This window comes from Pyxicephalus adspersus, chromosome 10 (assembly GCF_032062135.1).
Source record: "Pyxicephalus adspersus chromosome 10, UCB_Pads_2.0, whole genome shotgun sequence".
NCBI lineage: Eukaryota > Metazoa > Chordata > Amphibia > Anura > Pyxicephalidae > Pyxicephalus > Pyxicephalus adspersus.
This window is the reverse complement of record NC_092867.1, coordinates 31,685,587-31,704,859: the sequence shown is the minus strand read 5'-3', so window position 1 is coordinate 31,704,859 and position 19,273 is coordinate 31,685,587. Positions and strand designations below refer to the sequence as shown.

Here is a 19,273-nt window from a genome sequence, read left to right as displayed (position 1 = left end):
GTTATCTTTTGTGTTGGGCACCTTTTCACCCCTGGCAAAAAATCTGTAAATAGGAACGCTCCCCACAATATAGCTTAACCCCTATTAAGGTACACAACGGGAAGGTTTCACATAGGCACAATGATCTTAAAAGCACATAAAATATTTAAACACTCCTGCAATGTCCTAATCACTTCTGTGTGTGTGTTTTGTGTTGGCATGAACATTCAATCTTTGTCTTTTTTTTTTCGGTTACAGAGTGGCAAAAAAACTAAAACCAAGAAAAAATCCAAGAAAAATGAAGACAATGAGGACAGTGACGCTCCATCAGCAAAGAAAAGAAAAACTGAGCCTGAGGCAAATGGGCTGAATGAGGAAGCTACAACCGAGGAAGAGGTATGTGAGAACAATCTCCCATATAATTTCCCAGAGCACAGCATACAACGTAAACTGTACTGTAGAACTTATGATTAACCCAAGCATTATTTTTTATCTTGCAGGAAATTAGTTTGGAGAAAATTGAAGGAGATTTTGCTAATTTTCCAATTTCAAAGGAAACCATTGCTAATCTAAAAGGTAAATTTCCTAATGTCACCTGTAAACATTTACTTGCCTAATGATCCAGCCTTTTTCTATCAAATAGAAGTGCTGACCTCAACATTATTAGGCTTTTTTTTCAGTTTCATTTAGTGTGTTTTTAATGGAAATCAATAGAAGCGGGTCAAAATGTGTGTGTGTGTGTGTGTGTAACATGGAATATTAAAGCATGTTCACATATTTCTAGGTCTCAAGTGTCAATGCAGCCAAGCAATCATAGCCTCGTTGTTTTCTTAAAGGGGAACAAAAACTAAAAAAACTCCAATTGTGCTTAAAGTTCATTTGCCAAGTCTACTACAAACTTTATTATAGACCTGTGTTTATTTTTTTATATATTTTTTTCTATACTTTGAAAATGTCATTCAAATACTGCAGAGAAAATAGAATTACTATGCAGATAAACCTATATAAGGCTTGTGCCTTGCCTTTTAGTTAGGTTTAGTTTGGTCTGTTTAATAATACTGTAAGTTGTTCATTTACTCAGTGTTTTTATCCAGTGACCTTGGCAGAAGTATTGTGCAGTAAGTGAAATAGGAATTGTCAAATCCAGGCTAGCCTGTATTTCGTGCTCTTGAAAAATGTTATCAGTTTAACAGATTGTTTTGTTCTGTTTCCAACTTCATGTAATTTTCCCTCTATTTTCTCTTTTCTAGCCAAAGGAGTTAATTACCTTTTTCCTATACAAGTTAAAACCTTCCAAACTGCCTACAGTGGTAAAGATGTTGTTGTTCAGGCTCGTACTGGCACAGGAAAAACCTTCTCCTTTGCCATTCCTGTGATTGAGAAGCTCCTTCAAGATAAAGAACCTCTGGCACATGGACGCCCACCAAGGGTACATATTTTGCAATATATTTTTGCAGTGTTTGTTGGGGGTTGGGGGGTTAACATCTGATCAAACAGCTTTAAAGCTACCCTGGGTAGCAGCAATGAAATAGTCTTCCTCCCATTACTGCTGTGGCATAATATTAATCCTAATGTTTTGGTGTAAACACTAATATTTTTCATTTGTTTTTATTTAGGTACTTATTTTAACTCCTACAAGAGAGCTGGCAATTCAGATAATGAATGAAATCCGCAGCATCTCTAAAAAGCTAAAGACATGTTGTTTCTATGGAGGGAGTCCTTATCAGTCGCAAGGTAAGCGTTATCCTTTCTGCAGTTGTGTTGATGCATGTAAATGTTCCATTTTTCAAATTAGGTGGGCACTATATAACTATTCAAAGTGATGAGTGAACCACAATGGAGAATGGGGGATGGAACTGTGCTATTATGTACTTTTATAGCACTAACCTATCATGCAGTTCATAATCCCTAGTCATGTCACTTGATGTCTATATCATCAGTGCTCGCAGTCCAATATTCCTACCCTGTTAATATTGAGTGGTGTGGCACAATAACCTGCTAGGGAAAATTATATCAATTGAATTCCTCCATAGATAGTTTTTATGTACATTTGTCACTTTTGTATGTTGGAATTCACCTAATTCCCTGTAATAGTGTTGTGGACAGAGGTGGATTAGATGTCACAGTAGTAGGTGAGTGTGGCAGATCGTAACCTCAATGTCAGTCAAAAGTGATTACATTACCTTTCTTGGCAGTACCACAAGTGTTAATCTTAAAAGACATCATAAAGTCTGTCAGCCAATTTACTATAGCATGGTATAATTAAAAAGGTTCAAACACCAATTTAATATAACAATAGTCATATTGGAAGTTTCAGTGACTGTTGATCTATTTATCACTTTCTAATTTGTCCTTTTTCCCTGTCTTTTTTTAGTATTTGCTATGAAAACTGGTCTTGACATTCTCGTTGGTACCCCTGGCCGTATACGGGACCTTATTCAGAATTATAAATTAGATCTCACTGCTTTGGAACATGTGGTGTTAGATGAGGTGGACATGATGTTAGAGATGGGGTTTGCTGAACAAGTGGAGGAAATCTTATCTGTCCGTTACAAAGGTGGTAAGTGTACAACAGAATATAATAGTTTGAGTAACTCTGTGCTCCTGAACAGCTCGGTAAGATAAAGTACCGTATTATTTGACGTTATAACATTAATGTCTCCATGTTCTCTTCGGATCCAGTTACTCTCTTCACCTGGGATTCCTGCACATGTATGTTCTGTAATTAAAACCTGGGCAATTTAGCTGAAACTACCTACTTACTCTGTTAAAAAATGTGCATTATACAAACTCGCCTTCAGTTAAAACTGCTGTATATAAACAGGTGAAACTCTGCAAGTTTTAACTTATCTTCCAAGCATTGAGCCTGTTCCTGTACTCCTTTTTTTGGTCATCTTATGTGATTACCTGCCTCCCTGACTAATCAAGTAGGAGGAATGGGACAAAGTCTACTCAGTCCTGTGAAAGTTAATATTGTCTTATAGCTTTGTATGTTATCCCAGCTACAACATTGTAGCAGTTTTAAAAATTTACCAATTTATTACAATTTTGTTTTCTATCTCATCTTGAAGATCCAGAAGATAATCCACAGACTCTTCTGTTCTCTGCAACATGCCCAGAATGGATGTACAATGTTGCCAAAAAGTACATGAAAAAGCAATTTGAAAAGATTGACCTTGTTGGACATCGCAGTCAGAGGGCTGCTATCACTGTTGAGGTCAGTAACACAAGGTTTATTTTTTTATTTCCTCTCCTGTGTATTCTGTAAATTGTGGATATTTTTAGTTTTCACTAATTGATTGTACGGAGTGCAACAAGTCCTAAAGGGTACCTGAACTCTGGGTGTCAAAAGTTTTTGTCAGCTGGTGTTAAACTGTTCACTTTACATTTTCTAATTTATTTTTTTTTTTCTCTAAATTTTTTTCTTTGCAGCATTTGGCCATTGAATGTAACAGATTTCAGAAGGCAGCTGTGCTTGGTGACGTTGTTCAAGTTTATAGTGGAAGTCATGGGAGGACTATTATTTTTTGTGACTCCAAACTAGAAGCTCACGAATTATCAACCAGTTGTGGCTCACTGAAACAGGTCTGTACATAAATAAATTTTACGAATTTTACGGTTGTTTTTTTTTTTTTTAAGTTTGCTCTACAATTCAGGTGTGTGTTTTTTGTTTTGGTTTTTAAATGGTGTCTTTAGAAAAGAATTGTGCGTGTAATAATAGTTTTAGTATAGCGGATGCTGTATATTTGCCTTAAAATGTTGTTTTTGTTTTTTTCTTTAGGCTGCCAAAGCTCTACACGGTGACCTTCAGCAAAAGGAGCGTGAAGTCATCTTGAAAGGCTTTAGAAATGGATCATTTGAAGTTTTGATTGCCACAAACGTTGCCGCTCGAGGTCTAGACATTCCAGAGGTTGATCTGGTTGTATTATATTCTGCACCAAGGGTGAGATTAAAGGGGATCGGAACCCACCAGAGAGTATAAAAGCTCTATCTGAAATTATTGCAAACCATTTCTTATAGATTTTAATGCTTTAATTGTTCTGTCTATAGGAAGCAGATGCATATGTACATCGTTCAGGACGTACAGGTAGAGCAGGTCGCACAGGAATCTGCATCTCTCTTTATGAACCCAGAGACAGACATTATCTACAGATTGTGGAAAGAAGTACGGTATGTAAATCTGTGATTAAGTGATACAATTGTTGGGCCTTATGTGGAATATGGAATGGGCTGTTAATGTTATTTCTTTTACTAATATTATTGTAGTACTTCTTTGTATCTTTCGTAAGGTTTATGTTTATTTTCTTTCTTCTAGGGTATCAAGTTCAAGCGGGTAATTGAACATTGATTCTTGCTATTTTAGGATTCTTGGAAAGATTCAAGGCGTTGGCAATTTTCTGTGGCAACTGAGCTTCCACCAATTCATGAATCGAGGAGAGACCAGGAAGGACCACGCGGTAGGGGTGGCAGAGGAGGCAGATCTTTTGACAGACGGCGTTCATCAAACAAAGGCGGCGGGAATAGAGACCGAGGCGGTAGAGGCAGACGAGGGGGTTTTGGAAGAAGGAGTTAAGGCCCAATGAATTTGAACTAAATTATTATTTTTTAACTTCAAACTTCAGGACCAGAGGACCAGTTCTGCCCTTTTGTATTATCAGATGATGCCACTTGTATTTTATGCTCCTTAAGGCTGTGTAACACTTCTCCTAAATAAAAGTATATTAATGGAATGTATTTTTTCCAATGAAGTTTCTTTTTTGTGTGACCTACAATGAAATATAATTGGTGCCAAAGACCAAATTTAGCTTTAACAGTATGTCAGCTTGTATACCATATATTTTAGGGGCATAAGGCTTTTATTTGGTAAACGGTTTGCAAATATAACACCTAATTGTAGGTTTATAGTGGGAACAAACCAGTACTGACTTGTAGCAGTTCAGTGGCAAAGCTCACTGCAGTTAGTTGCTCTACAAAAATGTATGTTTTGTACCTGGTCATATAAGCTGTATGCGATTGGCTGCTGCATAATAAATAACTGGATGTGCCTAAATCATGCTGCAGTGCTAAAATGTGGACACCTAGTGGTCCTAAAAATTTACCTATCATTTTACCACCCATCTCACCGTGAGAGATGTGCATTAAATATATACCATGTGTGTTGGTTACCTATAAAAGCTTCCTTTTGTGTAGACCACCGAAAGGCCCAAGACGGCTACTGGTTACCGCTATTTTGTATGTAGTGTTGGCAGTTCCTGTAGACTGATAAGAAATTCACATTTGTTTCTTCCCTCATCAGTCGCATGAAAGAATAAATGGGGAGCAGCAGAAGAGCTTGCTCTGACTCAGCCGCTTGTAACTAGGAGGTACAGCTGATCTATATTTCTGTATTTGTCTTACATCAAGACAGTTACCAGCACATTGCATAAATCTGGCAGCATCCACAATGGGTATAGTAAAATTTTATAAAAAAAGTATGCAAAAATATTCCTGTGTATTTGTGACCCTTGCACCTGAAATACAGACAAGCCAACCAGTTATATTTTCACCTCTGCCAACTTTTTGTTGCAAGGTCCCAGATGGAGATATGGGGTCACCAAGTAAAAAGAAACCCTAAATTGGTAGAGTGATTGTATGGTGAAGATGATTGTATGTTGTCATTTGGGACAAATAATTCTAGTGACGACTATTAAATATTGAAATTTTCCTCTTAACTTTCCATTGCATCCCAAATACAGGACATGAAGCAAAATCTCCCAAAGGTTTTTAAAATCATTGAACAGGCATTTTGACACATCATTACTCTATCCAAAAGTAAATAAAATAACGTTTGCTCTATGTACACCTAAAGTAGTGGTACATTCAGCTGAACTTATGTCATTTATAGACATTTCACAACTCATCTAAGTGTCTTCCTTGGTTTAACCTCCTGAGGGGTTCATTTTTGTCCGGATTTATATGTCTAAAAGTAGTACATTGTTTTTCATGAAAATGTATTTTACCGTATAGAGTATAATATATATAATAAACTTTGAAATACAAAATAATGTCGAAACAATAAAATTTTTTATATTTTACTCGTACCGTAAAATGTTCATGAAACCATGTACTGCTTTTGCACATATAAATCCACTGTATTGCATTTAATACAGTTGTTTTGCATTCAATCATGCAATACAAAGATTTGAATTTCCCACCCCAAACTGAACGTCTGCATGCACCAACGTCACCGGGAACTTCCCGGTGACCCATCGGTTGCAGAAAACGCAGGCCAGAGGAAGGAAGAAGTTGTGAAGGATGATGGAGGACGCCGGCAGATCAGGTAAGCGCTTTAATTACTATTGTTTTCCATAGGTTTACCTACCCTGAATGTGACTCGGGGTTTCCGCTTCCAGCATCTTTTTTTTTTTTTTATAACATACCAAATCAACATTTTAATGACCGAATTTATCTTTTTTTGGAGCTGAAACGTACAAGAAATATAGGATAGAATAAAAAATGCTTCAGTAACAAGGCATAGATTTTAGAAAAATTATTAATGCAATAAAGAACTTTCTTGCACAAGCTTTTTGTCATGACAGCGGAATGTTACACATTTTATTTATTATAGATGTGCCCTGCTGGCTTCAGAAAATTAGGTTTTCCTCAGATAAGTTGTTTTGGAATTTGTATTCTCTTAGTTCATTCGATTCAGATTCATATTCCCTGGCTGATCCAGGTTCTTCTCCAGAAAAGACACCGTTACCTGATCCATCTTCTCCAGAGAAGTAGTTTGGCACAATGAATTCTTGGACTTTACGCTTTCTAAAAGGAGGAGAAAAAAATATTAAAGTTAAATCTAACAATGGTAAAGATAGTGTTATGTGGTGGTTAAAAGTCCCATTGGGGAAAAATTGCATAGGCCCTACTGCTCAGCAAATGTGACCTACCCATCTTTCCAGCACAGTGGTCTTCGTATGGTGTATATATATATATTTATTTTGGTATACGGCACTTCCATTAGTGTGTTATGCCTGTATGCCCTAATGCTGCATGTTGTAGTCCCATTCCCTGATTGCTACATTAATACAAGACTCGGGAATGCACACAATGAGCTTTTGCTTATGACACAGGCACAAAGCCTATTGGATCAGATAAATTAATAAATGTTTGGCATAGACAGCACATTATCTCAAGTTTCAATTTTACAAAGACAGGTTTGAAGCCCATTTAAACCTTGTGATTTTATTACTGTCATACATACACTATTATACATTTAGTCATATTTGATTTTTGTAATGTATATGCAGCAGTAAAATGTTATACCCGCACACTGGAGAGCCAGACCTCTGCTTAACACAGAACAAGCCCCCTGTACACTGCTCCAATCAACAGTGCTACTCAGGGCAGTAAATTAAAGTTAACGAATTCTTAAAACATGGTTAGTATATGATATGTTTGCAGTGCATTTGTATATTAATCAAAATGTCCTATAAATTTTACTTTGAGACAAAAAAAAGTCTTAAAAAGCTTATCTAAACCCAAATACAAAATTGTATTTTTTATACTTACATTGCATCACTATCAATTTTGTTACTGATCTGATCTTGTTCAAAAAGGGACTGTTCCTGAAAACAGGCAATTGAATTGTCACCTGGTCTACATCTGATTCTTTTGTATTGTTCACTCTTCATAGGTAGACCTATGGATATTATTAAAAAAAAGATATTATAAAATAAAAGTTAATATAAAAGAACTTAAATTGTTGATAACTCTTGGTTGGCAGACAATATATTTAGGCATGAAAGTAAAATGAAAATTACAGAAGTGATGGCTGTGATTTCAAATGTATGCTTAGCACTGTATGTAGCCTAGCGGATGTTTAAAGGAAACCTACACCAAGAGAAATGGGGGGAGTGGGCTGTGCTATTAATAACTTTTTTGGTGAATTTTTAAATTGCCAATTTTTTGCTTCAATATTTTATATGTAACGGAGCTAGAAGCTGCATACAGCAAATGAAATCGTGCCCAAGTCTGAACTGAATGTCATACTTGCTTTAAATCAGTGGCATAGAATTTATAATTATGAATCTAAAGGATCAGCATGATGATCAGGCAACTAATGTTTGTAGATGATAAAGTCACAGGCAGGAGATCTTTTGGGAATTGCCACTTTGTGATATTAAAGGCCAGACACAAGTTTATTCTATTAGAATAGACTAAAACTGTACGCACAAGGAAGGCGTTTCCGGGCCCTCCTTCATCAAGGACACAAAATACAAAAATAAGGGAAGTGAAAGTCCAAAATAAAATTTCAATCACTTCCCTGATATGTCATGCATGGAATAACCAAGGGCATTGGACTGGCACAATCTTGTCAGCAACTGGTTGTTTCAGCAATCAGAACTGTTGGTGAAGCGTTTATTAAAAAGAAATGGGGTGGAGTAGGGGACAAGTGCTTTGTGAGAGTTGAAAAGCTGCCGGAATTGTGATTAGAGTTGTAAAAGAAAGACAAAGATGAGGGAAATGGAGGAATAGAAAGATTGGGTATGAGAGTTTGAGAAACACTTGCAATAGGAAATTTGATGGAAATGAAAGATGTGCATGTTTGGACTTGGAATGAGACAGCAAAATATGGGTAGATTATTCAGATTAGACTTGGAGAATGTAGGTGGATTGCATAGAATGGTAGACTAGTTGTTGTGGATATGGATAATAGTGTGATAAGGCCTAGAAAAAGGCAGTTGTGGTATTCCTCATTTTCAAAGTGTAGACCTATTGGTATTCGTCATTTTGGTAACTTGTTCTATGATTGGTGATGTTAGTAGGTAGATGTTTTGGTTGGTTTGGTGGTCTCCTATTAGACTGTTTGTCAGGGTTGCTGCTATGCTGTCTGGTAATTCTTTGGTTGCCTGTCTTTAATCTATGCTAATATCCCTCAAAAGTTAATTCTTTGCTATGCAACGTATTTACAAAAAATGTTTTGGCCCATTATCAGCTTTATCTTTGTGGTCTCAATTTCGGAAACTTGTGATAGTAAGTGCGCGTATCTGCAGCAATGGAAGGTTTAACGTGTTACTAATGCAAATCTAGGAAAAGCATGTACTGTATACTTGTGACCAATATGATTCATTTCCTGAAGGATGAAACCCTTAGCTTTTCAATATACAAGATGCAGGCTAAATCTGTAGCCTTTGGTTCGTAGAAATTTAATGTCAATTAGCAAAGTTAATTTACCCCAAGTGCCCTGAAAACACTGATCTGTGGTGTCGACCTAATTCATATTACAAAAATGCTATAGAAAAAATATTTCAAATATTACAAATACAGTATAGCATACAAATACTGTTGTTGCCGTGTTGACATACTTCATTTTTCATTATTGCTTTGGGTCAATAGATGCGTTCTGACTAGGGTACTTATCCCTGGAGAACCTTTGATTATCTGCAGTAGCAATAAAACACAACTGTAGCTTTTAACCAGAAAACATATCCAAGCAACTCTCACATTTTCAAGTTGGGACAACAGAATTCAGGTGCAGGAAGAAAAATTCTCACTGTGGTGACCTATCCAGGGTGTAACATTTTGCAAATTTCCTGTTACAATTGCACAGGATATAAACCCAGCCTAGCTTTGGGTGTCCACCTTTATGTAACATTTGCATCTATGTTTTGTAGAACTAGATTAAAACACTAATGTAGACTGGAGATCAATTCTTTATTGCTCAAGGAACCCCTAAAAACTGCAGGAGAAATACTCTAACCCCTGTGGGATTTTTACTAACTTCCTGTGTGGTTACGTTCGGGACACAAATTAGATCTTTTGTGTGTTTATATATATATATATATATATATATATATACTGATGATCTATTACAACCACCTGCCTAATATTGTGTTTAAGAATTGGGTCTGATTTATTAAAGCTTTCCAAGGGTGGAGAGGATACACTTTCAGTGAAGCTGGGTGATCCACTGATTTATTAAAGCTTTCCAAGGGTGGAGAGGATACACTTTCAGTGAAGCTGGGTGATCCAGCAAATGCATTTATTAAAGTAATTTGCTATTTGTTAGCAAATGTTTTGAATCGTGGACTAGATCCATTGCAGGTTTGCTGGATAACCCAGCTTCACTGATGAAAGTGTATCCTCTCCACAACTTTAATAAATCAGGCCCATAGACTCCACAAGACTTTTGTAGGTCTTCTGTAGTATCTGGCACCATGATTTTAGCAGCAGATCCTTCTGCATACATACCTGGTTACCCACATGATCTAAAAGAAAATGTGATCCATCAGGCCAGGCTTACTTTTTTCAGTAGACATTAGTTCTGATGCACATATGTTCATTGTAGGCACTATTAGCAATGGACAGAGGTCAGCATTATGTACGCAGCAAGCTGTGATGAACCGTGTTCTGACACTTTTCTCTCATGACCAGAATTAAGTTTTTCATTGATTTATATTACAGTAGGTCTATTATGGGATTGACCTAGACAAGTTAGTTTTCCACTAACAAGTCAGATCTAAAGGGGCAGTTCTGCAAACGGGCCCACTGTTGGCTATGTCCCACAGTGGTACTAACCACTACCCATAGGACCAAATGTTTTTTAGGGATGCTCTGACCTAGTATCACCGTTGCCATTTGGCTAGACAGTTTGCCTACTTTCAACACATCACCTTCAAAAACTGACTATACTTTCTAACATATCCCTTCCTTTGACATGCCATGGTGCCGGTGCCAGGTATGGGATCATCAATATTATTTACATCACCAGTAAGAGGTTTTAATGTTTTGGCTTACCCTAAAAAATACCCTATCACTAATGATGTCAACTATTGCCTAATATTACTTGAAATCAACAAGATTAGTATTTAAACTGTATCATAAATATAAAGTGTGATTTTGTAAAATTCTCTGCATGGTCACAATGTTGCTAATATTTTCATTTATTAATCTTTAAAACAACAGCCAAAAATCATGTATTAGGGTTCTATATTAATGCTTGATTAGGGGCCATAAAGCCCCCAAAATGTAACTTTGGTTGTAATGCCTTATGGCAGTGGTGCTCAACATGTGGCTTGTGGTTTTGGCTGGTACAACCCCCAGCAGGGTCAGGAGAAGGACCTCCCTTGGGGGGCGCACCGGCCAGAGCCGCGGACCATGTCTCCCGTATGGATCGCAGGCTCAGGGCGGGTTGTGTCTCTGGAGAGGGTGGGTTCTGGTATCAGGACGTCACTCTGGAGGAAGTTTCTTCCCCTTTGAGTAATACACGTCTCCCTGCGCTTGTGCAGTCCAGAGTCTGTAAATTTAGTGGTCCGTGACATCAAAAATGTTGTGGCTCCAGCAAACGTTTATTAGATTTTGGATTACAATGTGGGGAAAAAATAAATATAACATATAAATATAATATATTAAATAAATATAATTCAAGAAAATCAATCCATTTTTATCCATTTTTTGTACACTATTGTATTGTTTTTGGAAACCATGATCATGTCATTTATTTCAATATAATTTTGTTTCATCCAAAAATTAGGGATAACGATTCAATTGCTTATTTTTTTGTGTGTTCTATTTGGACAAAGTGTAAAAAATGTCAGGATGAATTTTTTTTTGGTATGAAGGTAAGCAAAAGGCAGAATTAAAATCAAAGGACACAGAGATGGCGGTGTCCCAAATATGTTCTCCATAAGGATATTCAGTACTTCTCCAGATATTATTGGTAATACTCACTTCATTATGGGTGTGATAATAAATAATTAGCTCCAAAAACTAGATTCAATCATATGATTCCATACCGGTGAATGCAACAACTTGATAAAGATTGCACAAGATAAAGATGAAAACATTATATGAAACAATTTTATTCATCCTCTAATTATTGCTATCCAAGGCACTTTTCATTGATGGTTTTATCACAATGAAACACTTTGGGGTCTACTTATAAAACAACAAATTTGACTTTTAGCAAATATTTTTCAGTTGGACAGTCTTTAATGTGTTTTCAACAACAAGTAATAGTCATTATCTATAAAAAGTTGGGTGATGTCACTGCTTTATAAATGTAAAGTTGTTTACATTCAACCTATTACATGAATTAAGTGTACTGTTAATGAGATTCTAAAAATATAAAAAAAAGATTACATTTATTAAAAAAAAAGTACAATAAACCTATGAAGCAGTTAGAAAGGATCTAACCTCGCTAAACTGATGTAGGGTTAACTGGTGTGGGGTTACTGCACTTTACAATTATTTTTTTACTGAGTGAACCCCTGGATGTGTTTATTTCTCATCTGGATGGATTTATTAATTTTTACTAGCATTAATATAATGAAGAATCATAGTATTACCTTCCACCAGGGATCCAGCAACCAGGAGAACAAAAACTAAAGGCAACATGTTCTTGTAGGGTAGAGAGAAAAATTCCATACACAGAGGAATAGTCCTTCACAAGATGTGAAATGTTAGCATGAGCTGTGGATTTCTTAGCTAGTAAAGATTTCCGACTTAAACCACAATGACCAGCCCACAAACTTGTCACAACTTCCTGCACAAGTGTGAAAACACTACACTGTGCACTATCAAAGGTAATACAATGACTACAGAAACATTTTCTGAGATAAAGAAAAGAAAACATCAAGTTCTCATGAATAATTCCAAAAATGAAAAAGATATTTGTTATGATTGTACTTTGTGGTTTTAATTGCAGCAAGAAGATTAAGGTTATAGAGAAAACTAGGATTCAAAATATTTCATTTAACAAACTAAGTATTGGGACTTCCTACTGAAAATGATAGTTACTTACTTGTTGTGCTAACCGGTTGTCTTCTGTGTTTTAGTCAATGACTAAGTACCTGTACAGAAAGCCCCCCTAGATTTAAGTGGAATTTTATTATGAGTTTGGGCCAGACTGGTTAAATGAAAAAGGAGGTTGTGGCCTGACAAAGGAGTTTCCCAGTTTACAGAAAAAGCCACTCTTCCAGTTTCTTCTGCAATGGTGGGCTTTCAGTTTCATAGCTGCTTTGCTATTAGTCTAAGGACAGTTTAAGGAGCTAAAAGAAAATGGATATAATCCACCAAAATGTCAGGGATATTGTCACAGAAATAAATGAATGACAAATGTTGTATAGATGTTGGAGGGGTAGCAGCCTCATAAATCTCTGGCCCTTCTCAATTCGGTTAGCAGATTCCTATATTTACATAGGTTGCTTTTTGGGGAATTTTATTTTCCGACCACCTAATTCTCCTTCCTGGAAAGTTTAATTGTAAAAAAAGCAGACCAAAAATACATTTCTGGTAAATGCTTACATCACTATGAATAACAAGCATCCTAGCCCACCATGTACAGGAGATTAGGAATCTTTATTAAGTACTCGTAGCGGAACCTAAAATATCTGCTTTATTAATCATTATTAATACAGTAAACAAGAGCCTCAGTGATTGTACAATAAAAATGACAATGAGGTAAAATAAAGAGGTGGTCTGTAAAGTTAGGCACAACAAAGGGGCTTATTGGTGTCTGTGAAGGCTTCCATTTATCCAGGTTATTGTATAGTAGTGAGTCACATGTGGGTATGTAGGGAAAATACCCACACAGCACTTTTTTATCCAATCACAACGGAATAAGACATGACAAATATTAATTTTCCAAAACCAGGAGGTGGGAAATTTGTTAAACTGCCTTTATTAAAATTACATAAAAAAAAACATGCAGTTAGCCTAATCGGCTTTCCCTCAAAAATTGTCCTTAGACATGATGTTAATGAGATATGATTTTGTAGGGACATATATTAAAGTCCCTGTGAGGGACAGTTAGTGATATGACAATGGACTTTGTAAAGCTCTGCATAATATTTCTGTGCTATATATATACTGGTTAATAATAAGGAGGGGCTAGATAAAGCAGGGGTCCCCAAACCCCCGGCTGTCTGACAGCTGGGCCGCGAGAGCACAGGGACCAGCGGTGGTCCTTGGTTCTGGCCAGTGCACCCCCCAGTGGGGTTAGGAGAAGTTACTCCGTTTGGGGTTGGTGCAGCGGCCAGAGCTGCTGACCTTTTCTCCTGTACGGATCTCTGGACTTAACTCACCTACTCTCCCATCGCAGGCTCAGACCTGTGATGGGAGAGTGGGCGGGTTCTAGAATGATGACATCACTCAGGGGGAGGTTTCTTGAGTGACACACAGCTCCTCCCGCATGCGCAGTCGGGGAGTCCATGGATTTAGTGGTCCGCAAGCTCCAAAAGGCTGGGGACCACTGAGCATAACTTAGTCTGAAAGTGGAAATTTTCTTCTTATTTTGGTTGCTGATCCTATGATGCTGGATATACAAGGTTTGTCCTTTTCAATATGCATGGCTTCCCTACCCCTTTGATAAAAAAAATCCAGACATTGTTGTAATATGCCTACCTAACAGATCTTTTCAAGTTGGTTTCAAAAATAAAGCCTAAGGTTATAAAATGTTGTTTCATATATATTTGCCTTTAAGAAGCGGGTCCCCCCAGCGTCAGAATCTAAACACCATTGGAAATTGCTGCAAACATTGAAACTTGGCTTATTGCTACCGGTATGCACATTCTCTATATGTCTATAGTATGCTGCGTTGTAATATGTTTTTTTTTTTTTGCTAATTATTGAATAAACATAGTGGGTCTGATTTATTAAAGCTCTCCAAGGCTGGAGAGAATACACTTTCATTAGTAAAGCTGGGTGATCCAGCAAACCTGGAATGGATTTCTTAAAAGCAATTTGCTATTTGCTAGCAAAAGTTTTCAATCCTGGACCAGATCTGTTCCAGGTTTGCTGAATCACCCAGCTTCACTGCTGAAAGTGTATTCTCTCCAGCCTTTGAGAGCTTTAATAAATCAGGTCCATTGGGTTTTAAAAAAGTAATTATATGGGAATGCCACACAACTCCTTATCATTTTAGAGGTTCCATTGGGGGAGCATCTTTGTGTTTATACTGGCTACTATTAATATTAATATAAATAGTTTATCTTACATTGATTTAAGCGAAGGGTCTAAATACAGATGAGGAAGACTAGATAAAGAAAGTGTTTCTGCTTTGAAGAGCTAAAACAATCAAGGTGTTAGATATACTTCGGTTCTGGCACAAGATATACAGTATGTAAGCACAAGACAATGACCACCTATAATAACCTATTTTCTTTTCAGTGTAATTGTATAAATAACTCTCTCTTACAGAAAGTCTTTTTATTAGCCACATTTTATGGTAGCCTTTAGAACAGAAAATTGTGAAATAGTTTTTGTAGCTGAACAACTCACTGCCAGTTTCATTATACAAAAAAAGAGAAGTAAAACCCAAAGTAACCTTTTCTGGCTAATATGCCAAACCCTTGGCTTTGAGTCACTGACTCCAATCATGTACGTATATCAAGCCAGAATAACGTCATAAGTTTTCTAGATGTAGATTAGTTACAAGAAATAGTCACACGTGTTCACACAACCAGTTCAGATTGGCTAATGGTGGTCTCTATTGGTTACATGATATCATTTATATTCCTTTTATCACGTTCTATACACTGTAGGCTTGGTGAAAATTCTTTATCTTCTTACATTTTTTACTAATTACTATAGCAATTATTACTTATGGGAATTTAAACAAAATCTGTGTCAGGTTATCAATATATTTTGTATAATTATGATGATTTAAAGCTTTAAGACTCTTTCCATGTGTTCTCCTAACCTCCCTTAAAAATCATGTTGATTACAGTGCTGACTAGCTTGTAAGTTAATGATTTATCATGAGAACATTACAACATAAGTATTCATGTACATGTTTATCTAACTACAAAAACATTTTTTATACATATTTTTTTTTTAGTTCTGTTGGGCTGGGCTTCAGGAAGAACGAAAAAAAAAGGTATTTTCTGATTTTTTGTAGGTCTCTGTCTTTTGCTGCCTTTCAAAAAAATAAAATAATGATATATATAAATCTATATATATATATATATATATATATATATATACAGAAGTTTACAGTCTAGTCCCAGGCTCAGGATCTGGGAAATAGACTCATGGCGGGAATGGGTTGGGTGACCACACTAGGACTCTACAGTACATATAGTAGCCTTTAGTGCAGCCATTTGGGCTTGCAGAAAACATGTTCCCATACTGGCTGGTTCTGCACATATATCAGTTAAATCAAGATACTTGTTTTGCTGACAGCGATCAGCTAGAGGAAGCTGAACAACCAGTGGAAGAACAGTAACGTCACAGATCAGATAAATGTGTGAACTGGTTACTTCCTCACTTGAAGATATGAAGGCAGCAGAACATGCATCAGAGCCAGGAATAAAACTGCCTGTGCGATAAAACAGTGATATACAAGATATTCATCGCTTTCTTACTAAAGCGTATTTCCTTTTATTGCACAGAGATTGCAAGAAGTAATTTAAGTTACATGCCATGAGCACATTATAGTTGGCATGGCCAAGTGGTCATCTCTAAGAGGAAAGCAAATGTCTTACTGCAAAAAGTAAATGACACTAAGTAGCGGAGCTGGAAACTGAAATATTACTATTGGGGGATATACCCTTCAATATAGAACTATAACATGTATAATGTTTAAAGCCACACACTAGGCAATTTCTGTATTCTGTATTTTTAAGGCAGTATTTTTTGCAACTTTTCCCCAAAATTCACACATTTTTCAAACTATTTATCGATTCATAAAAAGACTTCTGTGATTTATCCTTTTTACCATTTTGTTAATCATCACATTATCATATTTCTTTAACTGTGTAAACAATCTGTTTTTACCAACCCATCTAAGCAGAAGAGCTTCTCTGAACACACAACACATCACACTTTGAAGCAGATGGACTACAGCAGGAGACCACTGAATGCCGTCAAGGCACTTGAGGCTACAATTTATGGGACTGGAGTCAGAATGGGGCATCAATAACTTCAAAGCATGGGTCCATCCCACTTACAACAGTTTAGGATGATGGTGGTGGTGGTGAGGTCTCTCCACCTTGGAAGTTCAGATATGATTTTGTCAATAGATGGTAACTGACAACATAAAGTTTATGCAGGTATGTCTGCAGTTAAGTTATGTAATCGAATATTATTTAAAACCACACCATGATGCACAGGCAGTATCTTCTCCAATATGTTTATTGAATATGCCAAACTATTAAAAGTGGGTCAGGAGACCATTCACCTAGCTCCTGGTATTCAAAAGAACTAAAATGATATTAGCAGCAAACAAGGCTGTTTTATTGGAAACATTCTGAATTTGATTATCCAGAAAAAGGCATGTCAAACGTACAAACAAAAAGATCAACCAAAATACCAACAATGGCAATGAAGGACAGCCTTGGTGTGTCGCTTTATTCAACCGAGAAGTGGAGGAGGGATGCCAGAAATTAAAATGTGGCGTGTCGAGATAGAACACATAGCCTGCATAAAACTTTAGGATGTACCTAGGATTCCTATACATTGCAAAATTCTCCACAACCCTTTTAAAGACTTTCTCTGCGTCCAATGAAAAAAGAGTCAATGACAGTGAGAAAGAGCCAAAGGATATGGCATATTCTATATTGTACAATCTGTAGTGAAGCCGTTCAGGCGGAGTGCTTAAGCTTTGGGGTACAGTGTGATGACAATACTTTCCTCTGGGTAATCTTACCATAAAAAGAGATCATCTATAAATGTTTTTATCTTAAATTGTATTTTGCACTTTGCTACAAAACCGTTAAAATTTAATGTGAGAAGTGTACAGCGGAAAGATCAGTTGTTTAGATCCTTGTCAGTATAACAGAAAGAAGAATCATTTAACTTGTGAGTAGCAGCAGTGTCATTGATTTATATTACAATATATGTCATTTCTGGAGGTAATATCTAACCAAATCCAGTATCTGTGATCAAATGGAGCACAAGAATCCAAATTCTGTTACACTGCAGTACATCTAATTAAAGTTCATTTCTCTCCAGTCCGCCTATAATGGAGAGTAGGCGAGGAAAAAAAAGGGAGATACCAACATCCTACTTGTTGTTTAGATAACATTTTATACCTTTTCATTGGTGTATGGACCCAAAGTGCCCTAACAGGTGTCAGATGTATTTCACAAATAAGCCCTCCAACCCAATACAATTCTGTGCCTTTTCCTATAGTACCAGAAATGTACACAGGACCAGAACCATACACCAGGCAGTCTTATTTTGAGAGCCAGAATACTTTTTGGCTCCATCTTCTTTAAACACCAGCCTTATGATCGTGGTTGGGATTTTAAAGTTCTAGTGTACAGTTAGGAGATAGTGTGGCTTATTTTTAAATTTGAGGGAAAATGGCTTGAAAGAAATAAAATGGCCTAAAATTAGCATCTACCTTTCTGGCTCTGGCTTTAGTACCTTTGAGTCTCTGACCTAGACCTAGCATTCAGCAGCCAATATTGGCGAGAAGTCAGAAAACGCATTCTGTGTATTTGTTCTAGGGTCCGTTACTCTAAGTAATCAACCAATTGAACAGTCAAACAAATAAAACTTTCAGAACAAGAAAGAATATATACATAATATTATCTTCATGGATCTCTGCAATGAATGCCAATGTTTATTATTAATTATTATCAAAACACCGATGACACTGCCACTGTCAGTAAGTGGAAGGTGCTATATTTTGTATAGAATAATGACTTCCTGCCTAAAAAAACTGATGCAAATTTTCCTACCCCAGTATGTGTAAGCATGACTGTTATGGCCCAAAATAGCTGGGAATATTTAGCAGAAGTTATTTGCCAATTTCTGCAGAATGTTTCATCAGGTCAGTGGAATAGTTATTACATGTGTGCAGTTTATTGATCTCATTCATAAAGCACTCCAGACTATCAAAAACAAAAATGCTATGATTAGACTCATCAATTAAACCGCATATATAGCCAAAATAGTTCTTCATAGTTTTAGATAGTAGAGGGGGTTAAAACTCTTCTCAGGTCACTTGTTTCTGTCTGTGTTCTGCTGAGAAAATCTCACTTCCTAGCTTCAAGATACAACAGGAAGTCCAATGTTAGTGGTCACCAGAACATTAGTCTCCATTGGAAAACCTTCTATCACTTCTTGCACTCATGATGATTCTAAAATAAAGTTAACTTCTCTCGAGGTAAAAATGTTCACCAGGTCACAGAGAAAGTGAACCTCCAGCACTTAGATGGCAATAAAACTCAGCAAAGGGTCTAACCTTTTTTATTTTATTGTTAGGGCTATGGCCCCCGGCAGGTGATGAAGGATTACCTGGGGCGCAGAGTCTAAGTGTCTCCTAGTCTTCACCTGAGCACCCCACAAAAGATGATGGGGGGGGGGG

General features: G+C 36.7%; 1 protein-coding gene and 1 long non-coding RNA gene across 2 annotated transcripts in view; one reads left to right on the top strand and one right to left on the bottom strand.

The window, feature by feature from the left end:
- LOC140339979 (nucleolar RNA helicase 2-B-like) overlaps positions 1–4,562 on the top strand; it is a gene marked incomplete in the record, with an annotated part of 6,945 nt that extends 2,383 nt beyond the window's left edge. Inside the window, 11 exon segments of the mRNA XM_072424908.1 lie at positions 238–375; positions 480–555; positions 1,230–1,408; positions 1,596–1,713; positions 2,354–2,539; positions 3,051–3,196; positions 3,412–3,564; positions 3,761–3,922; positions 4,030–4,149; positions 4,295–4,312; positions 4,356–4,562. Coding sequence (XP_072281009.1) covers positions 238–375; positions 480–555; positions 1,230–1,408; positions 1,596–1,713; positions 2,354–2,539; positions 3,051–3,196; positions 3,412–3,564; positions 3,761–3,922; positions 4,030–4,149; positions 4,295–4,312; positions 4,356–4,562 — 1,503 coding nt within the window.
- A 1,842-nt stretch (positions 4,563–6,404) lies between these two features.
- On the bottom strand, positions 6,405–12,460 carry LOC140339582 (uncharacterized). The gene is made up of 3 exons (XR_011922484.1): positions 12,306–12,460; positions 7,528–7,657; positions 6,405–6,780 (listed from the first exon to the last, which is right to left on the bottom strand). It is a non-coding gene; the product is annotated as an uncharacterized lncRNA (long non-coding RNA).
- Between the last annotated feature and the right edge of the window lie 6,813 nt (positions 12,461–19,273).